The following is a 16,422-nucleotide window of genomic DNA, read 5'->3' on the forward strand; positions in this document are numbered from 1 at the left end:
ATTCAGGTCCTCCTGAATCCAGGGCCAGTGCTTAATCCACTGCACCACCTAGCTGCCCCAGATAATTTATTTTTTTTAAAAAAAGAAAGTCTTTCAAGACCAGCCGTGGTATTGATCAGCAAATATTTATTTGGTACTTTTTATGTAGAAAACACTGACAAATATAAATAGGTTTAAGGCTTCTGTCCTTAAGGGGTCCTGCTTCCCAAAACTCAGCTTATTTTTTTTTTCTTTCCTCAGAGAAGTGTTTCTCTCTATTCTTTTGGTTTCAGTCAGTTCCTTGCAAAATCATTGGACATGAAAACAAAAACAATTTAGTTTTTAAATTATATTCCTTTGGTTTCTTTCGGGCACCATAATTCATATAATTAAAGTCCTTCCCCTTCCCCACTCTCCCCCTCCCCCCCAGTAAAATTCTATACTTCTAAGTAACAGCCCCTTTTCCTCCTGTTATCAGCATCTAATGATGTCTAAGAGCATGGATGGTCAGGTTAGACACTGTAATGGACTAAAATTCTAGCTAGTCTGTCTAAAATATCTAATGAGTGGTTGCCAATAAATTATAAACTTTAGCATGTTAGACCTTTAAGCATTTATTAAGGAGAATAGATTCATCTATCTTTCAAAGAGAGAACACATTTTAGCTCCACTCTCCACGAGTCCTCATAAAAGAGCGAGCCACACCTCCTTCATCCCACAAGCCTCCTGTGAAACTGGGAACAACCCATCCACATGCACACACATCTCCAAGCTAATTGGCTGGTAGCCTTGATTGACAGTACCCACGAGCAAACTTCCTGACGCCGAGGAAAGCCGCATGGCTTGCCATCAGATGCCTTCTCCTCATGGTGGAGTTTTCCTACAGTTACTCTCCAGCAGGTGGCGTCATTCCAATCGTTACAACACATAAGGAGAATGGTGCCCAAATCTCAAAGTCAGAACCGGAGGGGTCTTACCCCTCTCTTATGTGCTCATCAGCCTGTAGGTCATGGTGAAGGGATCGGCAAGTCATTTCGAAGAAGGGAGTTAACCAATAGCAGAAAAGGGTATCATTTTAAAGGCCCAGAGTTTAGAAATTGAGTTGATGTCAAAGGTGAAAACCTGAGGCCACAGCTACAAGATGGCTCGTCATTCATGCTCCCCAGCCCAACCTTCAGAGTCCCTTCTAATTTATATATTTTCCCTGGTAAAAGTGAGACTTTGCTCAAGTTTAAGGGCCACCCTTTTTTTTGTGCTCTGGATCATGGCCACAATGATGCCCAATATCACAGCCAACTGTAGTGGATCTCTGTGTCCCCTGGGGGGCTCTTCCCCATCTGGGTCTGGCTGTGAAAAATAAATACCCAAGGCCAAATGGCATAATTATTAAGCCCAGTTTCAGTGGTCGGAGAGGAAGTGTCAGAAGCAGGGCATAAGGGGAGGGCAACTTCTAGTGATCTCCCATGAACTTAAAGAGGATTAGTATATTTTGGGGGGAGGGGGGCAGGGCAATGAGGGTTAAGTGACTTGCCCAGGGTCACACAGCTAGTAATTGTGAAGTGTTTTAGCCACATTTGAACTCAGGTCTTCCTGAATCCAAGGCAGGAGCTTTTATCCACTGCATCACCTAGCTGCCCAGAGGGATGACTATTAAAGCAAATAGGCCAGATTTGGGTTTTTACAGGCAAATGAATTGAAAACTTTTCCTCAACATCAAGACTGATCCAACTACCCAGCGGTGGAGGCTGGGTAGAGCCAGACGCGGATAGACTTTGTCAAAGTTGCAAGGTGATGGAGGAGGAAGCATTGGCTAGTGATCATTAACGCTTGTATGAGTCTTTTTGGGCCCCAGTTTCTTCATCTTCCGGCCTAAAGCTACAGTCCTATGAGGACCAGATACTTCTGAGGACCCTATGATCCAAAGAAGTCCTTAGAAGCCCATGCGGGGCTTTTTCTTACGAGGTTGTGAACCTGCAAGGGAAGGAGTGTGTTGGGAGGGCAGGGTCTGAGTGCTTGGATTCTGGGAGCGCAGTACTGAGTGTCTCCCTGGCTCAGAAGTGGGGAGGCTGTGGCTGCTTGGATTCTGGGACAGGGGTGTAGAGCAGCCCCCTGAGTCTGGAGAAGGGAGGACCGCCAGATAGTCTCGGAGTGTCTGCCGCCGCTCGCGGGGTATGCTCCAGGCCCATAGCTCCTGGGACAGCTCCAGAGATCGAGAAGTTTCAGGCAGCTTGTGGAGGGGGCTGGGAGTCTCATAGGAACGGTGAGGGGAACTGGCAATGTCCGAGAAGTCAGAGTTGGTTCTGACGGAGGAGAAAGAACTAGAGAGCTGAGACCTCCTCTTCTGCCGCTTCCGAGGCACCTGGGTGCTGCCTTGCTGGCTGTCCCACCAGACGGCCCCCTTCCCCTCCCAGGATGCTTTCAAACGTTCGCTCAACTTGTCCTCTGGCCCGAAGGGCTCATGTGCAGGGGGAGGATCTGAGGGAGGGAGTGGGCCCAGGTCCTCTTGCTGCAGGAGCCGGCCTTCAGTCATGGCAGCCTGCAGGCCCTCTCGGACCTCCCCTTTGTCTTCTTCCTCCCTTGACCATCGGAGATGATGGTGTTGGGAGAATGTAGGGGGTGTCCAAGGAGGGAGGGCTGGGGGCACCTGAAGCAGGGTCTTCAGCCAACGGCGGCAGCAAGCAACAGCCTGAGCATTCCAGGAAAGGGCACAGGCGTCAGAAGCCGTGTTCAAGGATGGGGTAGCAGAGGTCTGATCATGAGAACTGAAGCCTGGATCATCAGCGCAGTCAGTGGAAGAGATACCGTTTTGGGGAGAATCAGCATTTTTGGAGCTGCTGTCTGGCTGGAGCCAGAGGCGCTGATAAAAAACATCTCCGGCAGCTGAGAGTTGGAAGAGCAGCATGCTGGGAGAAGGGTGACTCGGTGGGACGACAGCAGCCAAGCCTGGGGAAGGACCAGTGAAGAAGAGCCCAAATCCAGAGCTGTTGGATTTGAACAGCCAACTGCCAACTGCTCAACAGCCCACGCAGGGGACATCTTTAGCCCCGTTCCCTCTTGCCCTCCCACAGCCACCAGCACTTGCCTCAACATACCTGTGAGGGGAGCCTTGAGACGGTCCTGCAGCAGCTGCTGACCGTGTGGCTCGAGGACTGGAAAGCCATGGAGTGAGTCAATCAGTGAAGGGAGTGACTGCGGTGGAGCCGCTAGCTGAGGGGCATGACTGGATCCTCCTGGGAGAGAGAAGAGAGTGGGGAGTAGGCGGGAGGCTCCAAGCCCAGCATGGCCGCTTGGCTCCTGCTAGTCTCAGCCCCAGGCTTCACCTGAGAGATGCAGCATCCGCAGATGGCCCCCAAGGCCTCCAAGCAGCAAGGGAAGAGGTGCCCCAGGACAGGGCGGGGGCAGGAGCTGAGCCAGCAACGGTGGGGACATGAGTGAGTGGCTCCACTTCAGCATCGGCACAAGAGGCAAACGCTCGTCCAGCAGGTAGAGAGAGGACTGGGGGAGATCAGGAATCACATGAGGAGGGCAGCACCCCCTTTGCACGCACCCATCCTGGGAACTTTGAGGAACGGGGGCAAGTCAGGTTTAGAAGAAGTCTTTGGGCTGAGGGGAAGATGTCTCCAGAGCGTCTGCAAAGGGGGAATTTCACTTACCTGTGAACAGATGAGGTGAAGGGTGGGGCTTAGGGAGAGAGGACTTGGTGTCCCCAAGTACTGGGCCAGTAAGACACGCTCCCCTCGTTGACACGAGGCTTCTGCCCCGACACAGAAAAGGAGCTCACCACAGTCTGAGGGACCCTGGGGTCAGAGACAAAGACAGTAGGTCACGTCCCCATACCCCGAGCCCACTTCCCATACCATAAAATTAGCAGCCCCCACCCCTACCCGGACATCTCTTAGGTGGACTCCAGTGCGGTCAGCGATGGTCAACATCCGGGGGTGAGCAGCAAAGTCCACCCAGCGCCACGAAGAGGGGTCCTTGAAGACAAGGGTCTCAGGGTCTTTGTGGATTTGCTGCAGCCTTGGGGAGAGAAGGAGAAAGCGTCTCATTCTTCATGGCCAACAGGAGGATAAGTATCTGGCAAGATGTCCAAGCTTACTGGGGCTGCGTCCCAGGCCGGCCCGGGAAAGCCTTTAGAGCAAGGGGCTGGGGGAGAGACCAGGAGAGTTGGGGGGTCGGTTGGATCTGACCCTGGGGCAAACGTTACCCATCTCTTGGGCTCCACAGGCAGACAGTTCCTGAGCGGGTGCAGACTGCCAGCTCTCCAGGAAGATGGGGGCTATAGGGATGGAGTGAGTCATGTCAGCAGGGGGATCCCCTTTCCTTTCAGTGGAGCCTGAGCCTCTCCACATGCCAGGCCCCCCCCCCCTCACCTGAGGCTGATCCCTGTGGCTCCCTTATGTGTATCCAGCACCTGCAGGGGCTCAGGGCGCCCTTGACAACCGACTTGCCACACAGCACAGTGATGATCAGAGCGGACAGCCACCAGAGCTGAGGAGAGAGCAGAGGTGAGCCAAAAACACTCCCATTCTCTGTTGATTAGGAGAGGGGAGCAAGGGGCACCAGGAACCAAATCAGGAAGCATCCTGGGAATCAGTGCAGGTTGGGGCCAGGGGTGGGGGTGGGAGATGAAAGGGGGCCAGTGAACAAGACTGTTTATGGGTCTCACCTTCTCCCTGGACCGTGCGGGTCACCACCTGCCGGACTGGTCCCCGGAGCGAGATGTGGGTTGGGTCCCCAAGGACCTGGGGCTCCCTGGTGGGGGACAGTTTTATCTTCTGGAAGTCTGAGTAGCAAGCTAAGGCATGTAGGGTCACAGTCTCCTCTAAGCCTCTTTAATGGAGCCCAGATCCAGCATGCCACTGCCAGCCAGCTCACTTGAGGCTCATTAGCCCCAGAGTCAGCCCCTCACAGGGCTCCCCCCGCCCCCACATTGTGGGGCAGTCCCTGGCCAGAGAGGATGAGCCAATCTCCCCCCTCCTTCCTGCAGAAGGATACTCAGCTGGTTGTGGGCTCGCCCAGTAGGGTAGACCAGCTGCCCAGTGTGGGCTTTGGCCCCAGGTACCCAAGCCAGAGCCCCACCAGTACAAGCGTCATCCAGCAGCAGCTCCTTCCATCGCGTCTCCAGCTCCTCGTGCAGCAGCCCCCCGAGCAGACTTTCCACTTCCTCACCCAGCACCGTGCCCCCGAGGAGGGAGAACCGGCGCTGACGGGTACTCAAGTGGGCCCAGGGGCACCTGGGAGAGGGGAGAGCCTCTTAAAGACAATACCAGAACACAGAAGGATCACACAGCACTGTTCTGATAGGTTGTGGAAGGATTGATATCTCCATTTTACAGATGAGGTAACCAAGGCTCTGGGGTCACACAACGTGTAAATGGCAGCATTGGGACTTGAACCCAGATCCTTCTACTCCAAGTCCAGGGCTTCCATTGTACCCACTGAGCTAGCGTGGGCGGGTGGGGGTGTCCAGGGGAAAAGTTGGGAGATAATTGGGTGAAATTCAGGTCCCACCTTCCAGTTCTCTCTTCTTCCCAATGCTAAAACCACCCAGCTTTGATTAACCCTTGCTTCTCGACTGACACCGTCCCCCCTCTCCTTTCCCTTCCCCTTGGGTCACTTGCCCCTTGGGCTGGTATCCACCGAGGTCCTGGAGCAACCGTCCCGCGTTCATCACTGCCCTGGCCTTGTGTGATTTCTGGAGAGAGAGCTTCAGTTACTTCCTGCCTCTGGCCAATCTGCCATCCCTCCTCAGGTCATGGGGGGGGGTCATTTTCCCCCCAGCCAGGGGTCACTTTTTTTGTTTTGTTTTTTGGGGTTTTTTTTGGTGAGGCAATTGGGTTTAAGTGACTTGCCCAAGGTCACACAGCTAGTAAGTGTCAAATGTCTGAGGCTGGATTTGAACTCAGGTTCTCCTGAGTCCAGGGCCAGTGCTCTATCCACTGTGCCACCTAGCTGCCCCTGGGGGTCACTTTTACCAGTTGTCCAGTGGTCAAATTTACCTTACGTTCTCCCAGGTTAAAATTCTCCTGCAGCAGCATTCCAAGGGGTCCAAAAGCAATGTCCCCATGATCCCACAAGAAGTGGTTGAGCTGAGAGGGGGACAGAGACAAGGATAGTGACCACAGACTGCGAGGGCCAAGATTAGAACCCAGAATAACCCTCAAAAGACCCAATGCCCACTCACCTGCTCTACAACATCTATCGTTGCTTTGGCCCTGGGAGGATGCCTCGGTCTCCCCCGGAAAAGCAGATCTCGGGAGGTCAGCTCAGGGTCCCAGGGATCTGAGGGGAAGATAAGGAGAAGGGGCCCAAGGTTGGGTGGGAAGTCTGAGAATGAGTTTAGGAGGAAGCCCTAAGAAGGATGGCAAATGTCCAAAAGGCAATCCTGGAGCCTTGTAGGTGAATCATCCCAAGTCCTTGTCCATGGTAGGTAATGCGGATGTCTGAGGACGCTAGGCTTTGAGATGAGTGCCTGCGCTCCAAGCAGCTGCTGCTGAATGAACCTGCCAGCTTTGGGCGGGCTAGGCCCCAGTAAAAAAGGGGTGGCAGGGAGGGAGGGCTTGAGGGAGTGTGTCCGAAAGCAGCAAGTAGGGTGGGGGCAGGGACAGCAAAAGGGGCCCCCTCACCTGCACCAGGATGCAGGAAAGGCAGGGGCCCAGGAGTGTCAGGCTTCCATCTTCCCCACTTTGTCACATATGATGCCTCACGCTGGGGGTTAGCCTGGGAGAGAAGAAAGACTCCATTCATGCACCCCATGGGGTATGCTGGAGAGACCTCAGGCTTTGGAGTCAGAGCACCCGGATTCCAATTCCATATTCGATGTTTTCAATCTGTGTGACCTGAGGCAGGTCCTCTTACCTCCCAGGGCCTCAGTTTCCTCATCTGTAAAATGAGGGGATGGGGTAGATTGAGAGGCCCAGGATCCATTCAGTTCCTGTAAATTAACTGGCCCTTCGCTTGCCACTGCTGAGCTAGGTCAAATCTTCTTGTCCCTCTAGGGAAGGTGGGAGCCAGCAATGGTTGTGGAGTCAGGGGACCTGCTTTCAAAACCCAGCTCTGACAGTTACAGCCTGTGTGACTTTGGGCCAATCGCGTCCTCTCTCTGAGCCTCAGATTCCTCATTTGTAAAATAAGGGGACCTCAGAGGTCTCTCCTAGGTCCAGATCTATGACCCCCAAGGAGCTTTTAGAGAGCACAGGTGATACTGTTCTTTCTCATTATGGAATCAGGGACAGGACAAACCCCCCAAATCAAGTCTCGGGGGTGCCCAGGACATCGGACATCCCTTTAGCTGAGCAGAAGTGAATAGCACTGTTGGTACCAACTAACAACTCTCCAGGTAACAGTTCCCCAGAAAGGGCCCTGGGGCTGCTCCTACCGATGGATCCTGGGTCTGGGGGGGCTTCAGCAGTTGCATATAGTCACTCCAAACAGAGGACAGAAAGGAGCCAGGAGAGTCACTCAGGCCAGGGGGACCAGGCAAAAAGAACGTGGGAAAGAGATCGCTGGGGAAATCCATCTGTGTGGAGGCCCGGGGCCCAATTTTCCAGTCTCAGTCTCTGTGAAACAAAGATAAGAAGGACACATTTTCTTTCTCTGATCAAGGGGAGCCCAGCACAAAGGATTTCATGGGGCCACAAACCTCCGGGAGAAGGGGCAACAATGAGTGTTTCTCTATTAGGAGTAAAAAGGAATTCAGTCTACGGCCATACCACCCTGGATGCGCCCGATCTCGTCTGATCTCGGAAGCTAAGCAGGGTCAGGCCTGGTTAGTACTTGGATGGGAGACTGCCTGGGAATACTGGGTGCTGTAGGCTTAAAAAAAAAATTAAAAAAGGAATTCAGAGCCAAATCTGTCCTCAGCAATATTCTCAGTCAAAGGAGTCCATCTGCAAGGCTCATGAGCAGATTTTTGCTTCTTTGAAACACACGGATCATTCATTCATTCATTCATTCATCCATCCAGCCAGCCAGCCAGCAGACATCTATTATGCACCTAACATAGGCAATGCACCTGCTATTCTTTGAGGGAGAAACAATTTGAATAAGATCTGGTTGCTGCCTTCATGAAACTCAGTCTAGGATAAGGCACAAGGTAACTAAAATGCACAGTATTGAATAAGTGCATTAAGAGATGCAAAGTGTTATCTATCTATGTGCAATCCAAGGGGTAAGTCATGATCTACTTGGGGGGGGGGGGGGGATCAACTCTGAGCCTGGATTGCCCCTTCCATCTGCCTCCTTCCCTCCTAGTCCTACTGCTGAATAGAGCAGGAAGTGGTTACAAAATTCTGCACACTGGGTCTACAATAGGCCTTCAATACTGTGTGAGATTCAAAATTGGATATATGGAGCATTAAACTCCCCCTTTTAACTTTTCCCTTATATATATATATATCTCCCAGACCAATAAGAAAAAGGAGCCTCTGAGCTTTAATCAGTGAGGGATTCGTTTTTATTGCTTGGGAATTAACAAAAGGTGACACCAATTAGGGAAATGGGGAAGTAGGAATACAGATGAATGGCCTTAGATCTAAACTTAGTCTATTTTCCTTTATAAAACTCACAGAATCCCAAACTGCCCGCCAGGCTGCAAACCAGCACACCCAAAGCCGAACAGCAACCACGTGTTTCCAAACTCCTCTCACCTGCCACGGCTACATTTAACAGCCAGAGATGCCAACTTCCGTTCCCGTCCTCACTTTTAAGTCCCTGTCCGGAAGTTCCTTGTGTTCTCGAGTTTTCCTCCCAGGAGGGGAGGTCCTTCAAAAGCTGCTTCAGTAGCATGCGCAATCTCTCAAATGAGTCAGCTAAAACTTCTGATATTAATCTTTACCACAAATAATTTTTACCACATTCCAAGGCATTGTGGATTCTATTAAGAGAACCTGGATAGCACCAGGTGTGACTAACACAGCATCTCGAATCTGCTCGGGCTGCTCCACATGTCAATCCTATAATCAGCATGCTTTCAAGGCCAAAGCTTATGGAGGACATCCTCTAGCATATACACCCTTTGAGCACTTGCAAATTGACTATATTACAATGCCAAAAGCAGGACATTGCCTTGTTATGGTTGATCAGCTCACTCGTGGGTGGAGGCATTTCCCAGCCCCCAAGCCACAGCTGCCTTTGTTGCCAAGACTCTTCTTAAAAAGATAGTTCCTCGATTTGGCCCACCAGCCTGCACTGATTCTCACAAAGGCACACATTTTACTGATTCGGTTTTATCCCAAATCTACTCTTTCTTGGGAGTAACTCCAAAATTCCACACGCCTTACCACTCACAAAGTTCAGGCCAGGTTGAACATATGAATAATGAGTTTAAGAGTATGATTGGCAAATTATGTAATGAAACCCATTTGAAATGGCCTGATGTTCTACCATTGGCATTATTCTATCTACGCAGTAGACCAAGAGGAGAACTTCATACATCTCCTTATGAAATGCTTTTTGGTCATCCAAGCTAAAACTTTTTCCCCAGTTTATACATCACTGGTGGGAGGTGATACTTCTGTTGCCTCCTATATACAGAATTACAAACTAGGCTATGTGAACTCCATAAGGCAAGAGTTGCTGTACGAGCTGGCCCATTAGATTTTTCCTTGCACAATTTAAATCCAGGAGATAAAATATATATAAGGAATTTTCAGCGAACCAGTGGAACCCAGCCCGCTTAGGAGGGACCTTTTCAGGTATTATTGACAACTCCTACTGCCATTAAAATTGGTGAAAAAGACTCTTGGATTCATTGTTCTCATGTAAAGCCTGCACCATTCATAGGTAAAGAGATTTCAGATAAAACTCAAGTAGACACTGAAGAGCAAAAAACTCTAACAGCAACTGTTAAAGAGAATAGAACCCGAACAGAGCCCAGGGGCAGCAGGCAGTTCCCATTTGATAGTCCCACTGATCAGTTACATGCTTTGGGACTCAGTCTTAGTAAAGTATTGGGAGATGGAAATTGCCTCTTTAGGGCATTAGCAGATCAGCTACAAGGTCACAGTAGGAATCATCTCAGACACAGACAAGAATCTACTTCTTATATGATTAACCATAGAACTGAGTTTGAGTCTTTTAGAATAAATGACTCTTCTTTTGAAAAATATGTTGAGGACTTAAGACAACCGGATAGGTGGGGAAGAAACGAAATGATTGTAGCGTTTGCTAGACATCACCAGCTGAATGTGATAGTTCATCAATTGTATCAGCCCCTATTGAAAATCAGTGTCACAGACAAAGCTGATGCTAGAGAACTCCACATTTTCTACCATAGAAAACATTATGACAGCATTAGAAAAATCAATGACGATTCGGAAACCCCTGCCATTTTGGCATGCAGAGAATTGGGGAACCAGTTAATACAATGCGGCATACCCCAAATTCTAGCAGCTTAAATACCTTAAATTTAACAAGCATTTCCTTCTACAGGCAAACCACTGAAGCACATGGCCTGGTTTTCTGGCCCACCTCAATCTCCCCCACCCTTTCCCCTCCTTTAATCCTGTCTTTTTTTGTTTTGGCTTTTGAAAGGCACTGAAAAGGCCTGGAATTCACCACACCTTCAAGTTCTTTAAGAGTACAAAAGAGTGCTTAGAAAATCTTTTGCTTTTTGTTTTTGCTTTGTTTTTTGACTTTTGTTTCTTTTGCTTCCTTTTTTTTTTTCAAACTCAATTTTGTAAACTAAGTGACTTTTCAAAGACATTTTAAGTATATGCTGTGGGTGGGGCCATTGGACCTCAGAAGCTACCAGAATTCTTTTTTTTCCTTTCTTTTTGAGAGAACCATGAGTTTTAATGAGTTTTTTTTCTTTTATGGGATTCTGTTTTTAACGAAAAAAGAGGATTATTGAACCCTATTGCTTATCTATCAATGAACATATTGAATACTGAATCTTGCTGATTGAAGCCTTATTTCCTTTTAATAAATTGATCACCACTTTAAGTATCTGTTACTGTTATACTAGAGAATTCATGTATAAGATGATGTGGTTTACTTGCTAAAAAGAAGATTGTGTAATAATATCTAATATAATCAGCTATTAACATTCATTTATCATTTATATGTCATTATACTCTGGGTATGGTTTGGAATTATTGTATATATTACTAGTATATCCTCAGTTATGTAGCATAACATGCATTTTTACCATTATACTGTCTTTGGTGAAATTAATATGAGATTTATGAAGTAAGGAAACCTATCATTTCAGAGACATAACTGACTCTTACAGTAAGCTTGATGCAGGCCCTGGAGAGAATATATGTGCAACAAGAGGAGAAATGGGTACAAGTAAGTCCATGGTTTGCTTATGATGGTGACTATGTAGAGTACAATTGCTAGACACAGTCCAGTTCCTTCCTCTCTCCCTCCTAAAATAACCTAATTTAACTGAACTTGTTTTCTTTTTGCCTCACTCAGTCTAATCACCTGTGGCCTAGCACAATCACTGGCTGTCTCGAAACCATGAGATATGGTATGATAATCTTTCCATAACATTTTTCTGGTGTCATGGACACATACTAAATTTGGCTTTGATCCAGATACATGGTGGTAAGAAGTGTTATAGATTGCGTAACTACCACAACCCTCTATTATATAAAGGAGGGAATGTAATTGAATGTATTAATTTGATCATTGACAATGCTATGCTAAGGTTTAGTAAAAAAAAAATCCATCAATTTGGTTAAAGAAGAGAATCCAGCTTTCCAGACCAGAGTCGAGAATCCAGTTTTCCAGATCAGAGTCCAGAGTCCAGAGCCCAGTTTTCTGGACCAGAGTCCAGTATCCTCCTGATGACTTCTTACTACTCCAAGAAGACAAGAGAACTCAGAGACTTTTTATGAACAGTTTTGTTTTGTTGGTTTTGATTTCTCCTTCATTATAATATACACCATCTATAACATATACTCTCTGCAGAGGCCTTCCCTTTGCAATACCAACGTCAAAGCACTGGTTAGTGAGGGACTGCCCCTCTGGATAAAACTTTCCTCACTCTTTTTCTATACTGTTATTAACATATTGTTAGTTAGCATAGGATATTATTTTTGGTTGTTTCATTGAGCAAACTCATTTGTTTTCAAATGAAACAAAAGGGGGGAATGTGGTAAAAATTATTTGTGGTACAGATTAATATTGGAAGTTTTAGCTGAATCATTTGAGAGATTGCGCATGCTACTGAAGCAGCTTTTGAAGGACCTCCCCTCCTGGGAGGAAAACTCGAGAACACAAGGAACTTCTGGACACGAACTTAAAAGTGAGGACAGGAACGGAAGTTGGCATCTCTGGCTGTTAAAATTAACCGTGGCACACAGGTGAGAGGAGTTTGGAAACATGTGGTTGGTGTTTGGCTTTGGGTGTGCTGGTTCGCAGCCAGGCAGGCAGTTTGGGATTCGGTGAGGTGTTTTTGTGTGTGTGTGTGTGTGTGTGTGTGTGTGTGTGTGTGTGTGTGTGTGTGTGTGAGTGAGAGTGAGAGAGAGAGAGAGAGAGAGAGAGAGAGAGAGAGAGGGGCAATTGGAGTTAAGTGACTTGCCCAAGGTCACACAGCCAGTAAGTGTTAAATGTCTGAGGCTGGATTTGAACTCAGGTACTCCTGAATCCAGGGCAGGTGCTCTATCTACTACACCCCTGTTTCGGTGAGTTTAATAAAGGAAAATAGACTAAGTTTAGATCTAAGGCCATTCATCTGTATTTCTATTTCCCTATTTCCCTAATTGGTATCACCTTTTGTTGTCTAATTAATTCCCAAGCAATAAAAACTAATCCCTCACAGATTAAAGCTCAGAGGCTCCTTTTTCTTATTGGTCTGGGAGATATATATAAAAGGGAAAAGTTAAAAGGGGGAGTTTAATGCTCCATATATCCAATTTTGAATCTCACAACTGCAAGTTTTTGTTATTGTTCAGTCATTTGAGTTGTGTCTGGCTCTTTGTGACACCATATTGGGGTAGGGGGGGGAGGAGGAAGGGGAAGGGTTCTTGGCAAAGATGTTGGAGGGGTTTGCCATTTCCTTCTCCAACTTTTTTTGGAGATTAGGAAACTGAGGCAAACAGGGTGAAGTGACTTGCCCAGGGTCATATGGCTAGTAATTGTCTGAACTCAGGAAGATGAGTCTTCCTGACTCCAGGCCTGGCCCTCTATCCACTGAGCCACCTAGCTGTCCCAATGCTTCAAGACAATCCTTTTAAATCCTTCCTAATTGATTTTGTATCCCACTCCCCAGGTGACTGTTCCAGACTTTCTCTTCTCCCTTCAAGCTTCTCACCCCAACCCCACTCCAAACCCTTTCAGTCGAGGGGCTGAGAAAACTGAGGCCATCTCAGAGAGCTGCCTTCCTCTTCTCCCCTTCTCACTAAATCCTCCCTCACTCAAGTCGTGGATGAGGAGGAGGCCCTTCTTGCCAAGGTGAACCCCTCAACAGGTCCCTCTTATCCCATCCCTTTGTGTCTTCTCCAGCATGGTGATCCCACTATCAACCCACTCTGTCTAAGCTTCAATTGCTGCCTATTTCCCAGTTCCCAACATACTCTCCCAAGTCTCCCTCAGTCTTAAAAAACTCCAAGTCCTGGGGCAGCTAGGTGGCACATAGAGTACCAGCCCTGGATTCAGGAGGACCCGAGTTCAAATCCGGACTCAGACACTTGACACTTACTAGCTGTGTGATCCTAGACAAGTCACTTAACCCCAACTGCCTCACCAAAAAAACCCCACAAAAACAAAAAACTCCAAGTCCTTCCATTCCTGCTGTCTCCTACCTCTCCCTCCCCTTCTCAGCTGAACTCCTGGACAAAAGCTGTCTGTTCTTGGTGCCTCGGGTTCCTCTCCTCTCTCTTTCTCTCACTTTTTAAGTCTTTGCCATCTAGCTCTAGGTCTCATCATTTCACAGAAATAACTCTCTAGAGTTATCAATGATCTCTTAAATGCCAAATCAGATGCTTCTCAGTCCTCAGTCTTCTTGACTTTTCTGTAGACTCTGGCACTGTTTACCACCTTCTCCTCCTGGAAACTCTTCCCTTTTGGTTTTCCTCTTCTCTGAGTATTGCTTCTCAGCCTCTTTTGCTGAAGGATCACCCATAAAATAACCACTAATTTTGGTGTACCCCAATGCTCTGTCTTTGACCTTTTCTCTCTACACATTCCCATTTGATGATCTCAATTCTCATGGGCTCCAGACCAATGTCTAGAGCATAGTATTCCTAGAACTTTTAGGGGCATCTAGATAGCTTGGTGGATAGAGCACTGGGCCTGGAGTTAAAAAGATGCAGGTTCAAATCTGCCCTTAGACACTTACTAGCTATGTGACCTCAGGCATGTTATTGAACCCTGTTTACCTAGGAGGCAACTAGATTGCCCAGTGGATACAGCACTGCCTCTAGACTCAGGAAGAGGTGACTTCCAATTCAGTCTCAAATATTTACTGGCTGTGTAATGAATGAAGTTCACCTTAATCTACTAGAGAAGGAAATGACAACCACTCCAGTATCTTTGCCAAGAAAACCCCATGGACAGTTTGGTCCATTGGGGTCATGAAGAGTTGAATGACTGAATAACAACATGGTCTATTTTGTGGGGTGGAGGGTTGTTAGTGGGGTTGGGTGACCCAATCTGGGGGAAGCACAGAATGACAATAATATGTGACCTAATCCCTGTGTAGCTGAAGTGAGATGATGAAAGTCAGTGATGGTGAGGAACTGAGAAGTCAGGAAGTGAGAATAAATAAGAAACTTTGAGAAACCTGAAGAGAGAAGGAAGAATGAAAGGGATGGATCAGGCTGGAGTATGCCTGAAGTATGGAAGAACCTGACATATCCAGGCAGAATGGGGCTAAATAGAACTTGGGTTCTAGCCTACCCAGAGCCAGGTCTGGTTATGAGACCTCAGGGGAGTCACTGAGACAGACAGTGAGGCAGAAATAGATGGGTTGAGGAATCAAGTCAAATTAAGCATGCATTTATTAAGTGTCAGGCACAGTGGAAAGAACTAGGTTACCCAGAGAGGCAAAAAAAAAAAAAGTTCCTGCTTGCAAGGTCCTTAGAGTCTAATAGGAGAGACAACAAGTCAACAACTGTTCAAAACAAAACAAGGAGGACCAGCTAGGTGATGCAGTGGATGAGAGCACCGGCCCTGGAGTCAGGAGTACCTGAGTTCAAATCTGGCCTCAGACACTTAACACTTACTAGCTGTGTGACCCTGGGCAAGTCACTTAACCCCAATTGCCTCACTAAAAAACAAACAAAAAAACAAGGAGATGTGGACAGAGTAAACTAGAGATAATCAACTAAGATTAAGGAAAACTGAGAAAGGCTTCTTGCAGAAGGTCTGCGGAGGCAGAGATGAAGGAGAGAAGTCGGGGACGAAGTCGGGAGATGGAATGCGACACTCTACCAACAGCCAGGACACCAGTGTCGCTGGATCGCAGAATACTCGGAGGGGACTGAGATGGAAGAATCCTGGAGAGGTAGGAAGAGGACAAGTTGTGAAGGAGAATGTTAGATCGTCCAGTACAACTTCTTCCTCTTACAGTTTTCAGGAAAGCAAAGCCTACAACGGGAAGGAGACTTGCCCACCATCCCACATCTCCTCAGGAGCAGATATGGGATTCAAATTCTTGTCCAACCTGTTTTCTGACGCGGGTCGAGGGCATCGTTCCATTAGGGAAAGAATCTCAGACTTGGCAGTTGAGAGGCGGGCCTGAATCCCAGCTTTGTCCCCACCGCCGAGTCCCTCCCTGTACCTCAGTTTCCTTGTCTGTAAATAGGGGCTTTAATGACTCCCGCCCTGCAGAAAGGCGAGCCAAGATTACCCAGACCTCTTCATCTTCTTCAAGTGTAAAATGACGGTTGTGACTCCATCCCCCAAAGTCCGTCCCACCCGTACCCACAAACGGGCTCACAAACCAGCCTGGGGCAGACACGTGGGAACCTAGAGAAGAAAGCCGGCAGAACCAAGGAAACTGACGACTCACTCACTGCGCAGGTGCGGGACGACGAGTCACCCGCCAAGGGATTTTCCAGGATTCCGACAGGTCCCGAGCTCCAAACCTGTGCACCGGAAGTCCTCTGCCTAGAGAGAGCTGCTTCACTAAATGTAGCGACCTCCTTAATCTCATCACCCAAATCGGCGACACCATTATCTTCGGCCCAGGGTTGGCCCCGCCCCCTTAGCAGTTGCGTGGGATGGTGGCCAGCAGGGGCCATTCCAAGGCGTCCGTAGAAACTCAGAGCGGAGAGCCGGAGACTTCTTAATAACCCAGAGCCTCTGGGAGGAGAGGAGTGCCCGGACCCTTTTTAACTGCCCTCGCAACATTCACCCGCCTTCAGATCTGACCGTGTGGTTCCCTTATTCAATAAATTCCACTGTCTCTCCATTGCCTCTAAGATAAAAAATAAACTTATAAATTCCCTTGTTTAGCTTTTAACACCCTATGCAGTTTGGTCCCAA

The 16,422-nt window shown here is 48.1% G+C and overlaps 1 protein-coding gene and 1 non-coding gene across 4 annotated transcripts; one reads left to right on the forward strand and one right to left on the reverse strand.

Moving 5' to 3' along the window:
* Positions 1-788: 788 nt before the first annotated feature.
* On the reverse strand, positions 789-16,083 carry TAF1C (TATA-box binding protein associated factor, RNA polymerase I subunit C). 3 transcript variants are annotated; one of them, XM_043989999.1, is made up of 17 exons: positions 15,947-16,081; positions 15,367-15,431; positions 7,361-7,541; positions 6,841-6,864; positions 6,609-6,702; positions 6,167-6,264; positions 5,982-6,071; positions 5,604-5,677; positions 4,978-5,216; positions 4,649-4,765; positions 4,353-4,470; positions 4,187-4,258; positions 3,864-3,999; positions 3,633-3,776; positions 3,300-3,474; positions 3,072-3,209; positions 789-2,922 (listed from the first exon to the last, which is right to left on the reverse strand). In XM_043989999.1, exons 3-17 carry the CDS (start codon positions 7,499-7,501, stop codon positions 1,910-1,912), a joined length of 2,673 nt encoding a protein of 890 aa, XP_043845934.1. In that variant the 5' UTR covers positions 7,502-7,541; positions 15,367-15,431; positions 15,947-16,081; the 3' UTR covers positions 789-1,909. The 3 variants fall into 3 exon arrangements, with proteins under 3 accessions (XP_043845934.1, XP_043845932.1, XP_043845933.1); XM_043989997.1 differs by lacking the exon at positions 15,367-15,431 and having other exon boundaries at positions 15,947-16,083; XM_043989998.1 differs by lacking the exon at positions 15,367-15,431 and having other exon boundaries at positions 15,951-16,073.
* Positions 7,681-7,799, forward strand: LOC122744745. Its single transcript, XR_006355093.1, has one exon. It is a non-coding gene; the product is annotated as a 5S ribosomal RNA (ribosomal RNA).
* Positions 16,084-16,422: the final 339 nt, after the last annotated feature.

This window comes from Dromiciops gliroides, chromosome 2, assembly GCF_019393635.1.
Source record: "Dromiciops gliroides isolate mDroGli1 chromosome 2, mDroGli1.pri, whole genome shotgun sequence".
NCBI classification, from domain to species: Eukaryota; Metazoa; Chordata; class Mammalia; order Microbiotheria; family Microbiotheriidae; genus Dromiciops; species Dromiciops gliroides.